Raw genomic sequence first — 6573 nt, forward strand, 5'->3', positions numbered from 1 at the left:
AAGATTTGAATAAAATTTCAAAAAAAAAGATAGCTTAAAAAATAATATACGGTAGTGTTTACTAATAGATGAATAGTATATAAATTCTATTAAAATGGATTTGATCCAAAAAAATATATAAAATTTGATCATAAATAAAATCGTTTTAAATTACTTCTTCATTTAAATTATAACAATTATTTTTGGTTTTATATTTTTTTGGATCAAATCCATTTTAATAGAATTTATATACTATTCATCTATTAGTAAACACTACCGTATATTATTTTTAAGCTATCTTTTTTTTTGAAATTTTATTCAAATCTTTGGTCGCAAGAAGAATTGCATGATAAATAAAAACATTTAATCAAAGTCAATTTTATTTTTCATATTCAAATGGACTGAGTGTTAACATTTAACATTTTTTGCTAATTGTCGTCAAAAATTAGGCGTAAAGCAAAATTGATATTTCATATGGTTTTATGATAGATAAGCATTATATTCCCACTCATTATATTCGTAAATTTTGAGGTTTATCCTTCGCTTTTAAGATCATTGAATTTGATTTTTATATAAAATAGTTATATATTAGAAAATAATATGAGTTTATGTGATATTATTTTTCAGAAGATTTTGTGTTCTTCTTCAAAATTTTATTTTTTTATTAAAAAGAATCTTTACAAAATATACATTTACTTTAATTAATATTTAAAAACGTGCTCTATCAAAAGTTCCAAAAATTCAATATTTTAGCTTTTCTGGGGTGTCACTTTTGATGAATTTCTGTTTACAACATGAAAAGTATGTACTCATATAGGACTTAAATATATAAGGAAATGGACATTATTCGTCGGAATGATAATTGCTCATGAACGATAGAGGATAAGAAAAAAATGGAAAAGAGTCATCAACGCCCTATCCTAAGCTTTGGAAAAATCGTTGGTAAATACACGATAATTAAATGTATTGGGCAAGGTGGATTCGGAGATATATACCTTGTTTGCGATAGCGAGTCAGATCAAGCGTTTGCAATGAAGCTTGAAATCAGCGAAGCAAGAAAGCAAAGTCTTCATCAAGAGTATACATTTATGTGTGGACTTCAAGGTTCACCCCATTTTCCTCATATGATTGAATACGGAGAAGATGCGAGAAATCGGTATCTTGTTCAAGAACTCTTAGGTCCATCACTTTCTGCTCTTAGAAGATGTTTCCCTGGTGGAAAGCTTTCTCTTCCAACTGTACTCTGCATCGCACAAGAAATGTTACGTATATTAAAAGAGTTCCACGGAAGAGGTTTCATACATAATGATGTTAAGCCATCAAACTTCTTAATTCGTCTGGGCTCTCCGAATTTCCTAGTTCTCATTGATTTTGGACTTTCAAAAACATATATTGATCCAAAAACAGGACAACCAATTAAAGTACGCCAATTTTCTGGATTCAAAGGTACAAAGAAATACGCATCGCCAAATGCCCATATTGGCTTCGATTTAACAGTTAGAGACGATATGTATTCATGGTTTTACACAATTGTCGAACTCGCATACGGTGTTCTTCCATGGAGTCATGAGAAAGAAAAAGTTGCAATTATGAAAGGAAAGAGAGGAATCAGGAATTCCCCTGCTTTCCAAATTCTTCCACCAAGATTGCAGAACTTACACGCCAAGATAGAAGATCTCGGACTCTTTACAAAGCCTGATTACGATGGCTGGATCGAAGAAATCGAAAAATCCTTTGAAGAAACAGGATTAGTTAAGCCAACAACATTTGATTGGGAAACCTTGGATACAATGTCTGTTATGAGGATTTCAGCAATCCCTCTCAAGGTTGAAGAAGGAAAATACGCTATTGAACCCGATTTATACGGCTTGGCTACAGATGAACAAGGTCATATTACAATTGGAATGGCTGAAGGCAATATTATCTCCAAGAAATTCCATCCTGTATCAAAGGCTTGTAATATTGCTTAATTTACACTTTTTTTATCCTATATTGTTGTGTGTTTTTGGTTGTATTGATAAAAATATTAAATTGCTCTGTCTTGTCTTTAGAAAAAAAAATACAATTCTCAAAATGATAAATAATTTTTGTCACTTTTTTGCAGAAATGAATGAAATTCCGCAAAAATTCAATAGTATGGATCAAATGAATCAAGTTTTTAATCCGAATCAACAAACAATACCGCCAGCTCAGCAACAATTTCCTCAAGCAGTAAATATTCCTGTTTCGACTCCAAAAATAAATCCTGAACCAGCTCCTTCATCAGAAATCCAGATTTTTCCATTGACAACTGTAAATAGCATCATATTTACTGATTCCTTTTGTAGTGCTGTTGTTCGTTTGCCCCAAAATTTATTAAAATCAAGAAGTGATTGTGTCGAATTATTATCATACAGAGAATTTAATCATATAGTTTCAACTCTAGGTATGAAAAATATGAAAAATAGGACAAAACAAGAAATGCTGAATGCAATTATCTTTCGAACTGGTAGTTTATGGCCTGAAATACATAGTAGATGCCAGCAATTGATAAAAATCATTGACCCACCGCCAGAGGCTCCAAAGAAAGAATCCAAAAGTAAAAAAGCTCAAAATCAAATTCAAATTCCTCGTCAACCGAGAACTCCATTCGATCCTCGACTTGCACAAATTCTCTCCGACTTATACATGTCTCCCACAGAAAGCTGGAATGATTTTCTTGTTACTTCAAACCCTGATGAAACAAAAAGTCTTATTGATGCAATTAAGTCGATAAGATCAGAAGAAGTTGAATTATCTAACACAACGTTCCCTACGGATAGTTTTATCCTTCAATATATCTCGGGCCAATCTCGAATTACAAATTCTTATCTGAACCAGTTTAAAGCTGATGCTGAAGATCTGAACAACATAGTATATAACCTCACAAGGAACGATCAGCCGGATCAATCAGCCAATGTAAGAAACAAAGTTAAAATCTAACCAATATGTTTATATTTTTATATGTTAGTATCAAATAAAAGTGTATATTATATGATTTAACTATTTATTTTGAGTCATGTAGCTCTTGTCTATCAATTTATCAATATCAATATCCATTTGTAATCCGATTTCGTCGTATATGCATTGCTTGACCTTATTTCCATCTTCAACTTTGGCTGGATCAAACCAAAATGCGTAGCTAATCTTAGTGCGATCTTTAACAATGATGTAAAGTCCTCTAAAACCTTCTCCAACTTTATGATCGAATTCTCCACCAACAGAAAATGCAATTAACTTGTAAAATAGTTCTGGGTCACGATTATCAAGTCTGATCGTGAAAATTCTTGTATTAATATCATCATAATGAGGCTTAAATGGATCTTTGAAAAATGCTATATTATATCCTGAAATTTTATCAAGTGTTGGGAGTTTTCTAACAATTTCCCATAAATCTTCAACGTTTTCGATAGGAATATTGCAGAGCATTTCATCGTAATACCTGTCTCTGATAGCAATTGAGAAGAAAGACCATTTTTGATTTAATGGATGTAACTTAATTTCTTCAGTAGTCATGAAAACTTAAAAATTCTAAGGATGTCACTTTTACAATTCACATAAACTAAACATGGTTAATAACTGTTGCAAATTTATTAAAACATAATTCCTTTCATTATATGGTCAGAAACGACAAAATTTGAAGAAGGGATTATCGCTGTAAAGACTGAATAGAAGGCCAATTGCATAATACATATTCTTAAATACTCTTACTTATATGAATGCTGGTTACAAACCTTATTTAATTCATCAAATAATAAATATATCACTTACTTTTATATGTATATTGAGTTTCAATTCATATGCCAAAACTCACTAAGAGAATACATAGCGATGTAGAAACTTAGAACCCATAGCTCATGATATCGAATCAAGATATATCTTAATTTAAGTTGATTTATTAATAATTCCTATCAAAAAGGAGTAAACGTGTGAACTTGAACTCAATTAATGTATTACGCACATTTAGGAACAAATGTTTTTGGAGAATGAGGTTGACATCCCGAAAAAAATTCAGTTTGGTCAATTATTATTCATAGGTTTTTGAAAGTCTATAATGCCGAAATAACATATAATCTCGAGATTTTAAAAGATTTATGATTAGCACTTTTTCAACCGTTTTGTTAGTCTGAAATGAGTGCCCAAACCCAACCCGATAGGGGTCAGGTGCTCATTGATCCATCGACTCCGGCGGAAAATGGTGGTCTTGATAACATTAATTTTGAGCTTATTCTATATGAGAATTCTCAAATTCAAGACCCTGCCGATCAAATTTACACAGTTGTTGGGAAACTCGGTGAAGGAAGGTGGGGGCAAGTCTACGAAGTATCCTTGCCAAATCCTTCTGGAGGGGATCCTTTATTATATGCGATGAAAATCTCGAAATCGACAAGAGATTCATTGGAACAGTTTCAATATGAAACGCAAGCTCTTGCATACGTATGTTTCTTACAAGCATGTGTTCTTCGCAATATCGAAATTTTGCGAAGAAAACGTGTTTGAAAAAAAAAATTAAATTTTACTAACACACAGATTAAAGCCAACTCTTCAGACGAGGACTTACAATATGTATCGGATGTTCACGCATACTTCCAATACCAAGGCCATATTTGTATTGTGCTTGACAAATGTGGTCCGTCAACTCTTTCGTTTTTGCAGGCAATAGAATACAGCGGTCTACCTCTCAACCTCGTGCAATCAGTTCTCCGAGACGTTCTTACTGCTTTAAAAAACCTAGCGAATCTTTCAATTATTCATTGCGATGTTAAGCCAGAGAATATATGCGCTTTGAACGACACTTCATCCCACGTCAAGCTAGTTGATTTCGGAAGCTGTGTCGTCGTTAATACAATACAAAACACGTACACGCAATCAAGATATTATCGAGCCCCAGAAGTAGCACTACATTTAGAATATGATACTAAAGCAGATGTCTGGTCGACCGGATGCGTGGCGGCTGAGCTCATGCTTGGCCTCCCACTGTTTCCAGCAGAATCTGAACGTCATCTCATTTGTTTGATTGCACAGATGCTCGGACCATATCCGGCGAACATGAGAGAACAGACAGAGCGTCATGATGAGCTATTCATGCCAGATGAAACTCTGAAATCCGCTGAAATTCTTTGTCTAGAAAATGACGAGAATTTCGTCAATTACCAGCCTTACTTTATACACGAGCACCTTGACGACATCATTATGAACTACGCGTACCCAGATGATATGACGGACGAGCAAATCTCCGTAGAAATGGAACACAGGAGAGTATTTATAGACCTTTTACAGCAAATGCTACAAATAGACCCAGCACTGCGTATCACTGCTGACGTGGCGCTGCAACATCCTTTCTTATCTTTGCCTCTATAATTATATTATGTTCTGATATAGATATTGGATATATATTGGAACATTAGTGATATATATGTATTATAGAAAATAGAAATTCCACGATTCTCTCCGTTTAAGTTGATTTCTCGTTCTGAAAATCAAATCTACTTGATTTCATGCGACAAGATCGTGAATGCGGGTTTATTTCCGCCTACTTTCAAACAAGCATACTATACTTTTCAAATATATAAATAAAAAAATAAATTTTTTTTTTTCTTCTCTAAATCAAAGAAGTTTTAGTATCATATCTAACGTGTCTATCAATATGTAAATGTAGGTACATAAAGATTTATTCCGTTGAAAGGTTTTCAATCGAGATATATGTTTGGTAATAAATGTTCGATGTAAATATCGGAAAAGCTATTTCTGCCAGAAAACAAACCAAAATTCATGTTCTTTAATAAGATTTTAATAAAATAATATCAATTTTCTGAATCAAACAGTATTAATAGTATTTAACTCAATGTGAATTTATTGTTATGCCGAAATTAAATAGTATCCATATGTTACACACCTCATTTTAACGTATTATGAAAATATATCATTAAAATAAGAAATTTTATAGTACTTAATATAATGAAATAGATAATATATGAATATTATTGCATCATTGGCTATTTATAATTCTGTTTTAATGATTATTATTCATGAAAATCTAAAATCAAATATCCAATTTTCCAAAAAAATTTTGGAATTATAAAAATAAATGGAAGATTCTAAGGAAAGCACTTGATATTCCTTATTTTGAAAAAAATTTGGAAATACAAAGTCTTCTTAAAATCGTCCATACGTACCTGTGAGACCGTATTTATTGTCCAGTTTCAATGAAAAGAGATTACCCTCAATTTTTAACTTTTGCAACTCCAAAAACCAGGTGTTTTTCCAGAACTACCATCTAGGATGAGTCCTAGGAGCTATAATTCTAGGGTTAGATGATACCCACTTAGTACTTTTATTTGTATATGTTTTAATGGAATTTGGTGAGGGGTCATGAAATTCGTATCTAATTTGCTATCATCTAAGCTGGTAAAAGTTAGAGAAAGCTATTTACTGGTTGTATATTACAAATATACCTTGTAATAGAAAATATAAGTGTTTGTGATTTAAATTCGCTCAATTAGCTCGAAAATTTGTTTTATATCAATGACAAACTAACACAATCCTATTTATGTGATTTCCAATCTGTTCCCAAAA

At 32.2% G+C, this 6573-nt stretch overlaps 4 protein-coding genes across 4 annotated transcripts, besides 1 other annotated feature; 3 read left to right on the forward strand and 1 right to left on the reverse strand.

Moving 5' to 3' along the window:
- Positions 1-736: 736 nt before the first annotated feature.
- Positions 737-774: a mobile genetic element.
- A 98-nt stretch (positions 775-872) lies between these two features.
- On the forward strand, positions 873-1949 carry TVAGG3_0764670 (protein kinase protein; the record flags this gene model as incomplete). Its single annotated transcript, XM_001304555.1, has 1 exon — positions 873-1949. One exon carries the CDS (start codon positions 873-875, stop codon positions 1947-1949), a length of 1077 nt encoding a protein of 358 aa, XP_001304556.1.
- A 136-nt stretch (positions 1950-2085) lies between these two features.
- TVAGG3_0764680 (uncharacterized protein) lies at positions 2086-2940 on the forward strand (the record flags this gene model as incomplete). The annotated part of the gene is made up of 1 exon (XM_001304554.1): positions 2086-2940. One exon carries the CDS (start codon positions 2086-2088, stop codon positions 2938-2940), a length of 855 nt encoding a protein of 284 aa, XP_001304555.1.
- A 14-nt stretch (positions 2941-2954) lies between these two features.
- Positions 2955-3521, reverse strand: TVAGG3_0764690 (eIF4e-like family; the record flags this gene model as incomplete). The annotated part of the gene is made up of 1 exon (XM_001304553.2): positions 3001-3513. The coding sequence occupies one exon, from the start codon at positions 3511-3513 to the stop codon at positions 3001-3003; it is 513 nt and encodes a 170-aa protein (XP_001304554.1).
- A 607-nt stretch (positions 3522-4128) lies between these two features.
- Positions 4129-5581, forward strand: TVAGG3_0764700 (protein kinase protein; the record flags this gene model as incomplete). The annotated part of the gene is made up of 2 exons (XM_001304552.2): positions 4129-4434; positions 4528-5358. The coding sequence occupies 2 exons, from the start codon at positions 4129-4131 to the stop codon at positions 5356-5358; spliced, it is 1137 nt and encodes a 378-aa protein (XP_001304553.1).
- Positions 5582-6573: the final 992 nt, after the last annotated feature.

The sequence above is a fragment of the Trichomonas vaginalis genome, chromosome III, assembly GCF_026262505.1.
Source record: "Trichomonas vaginalis G3 chromosome III, whole genome shotgun sequence".
Classification (NCBI taxonomy): Eukaryota; Parabasalia; order Trichomonadida; family Trichomonadidae; genus Trichomonas; species Trichomonas vaginalis.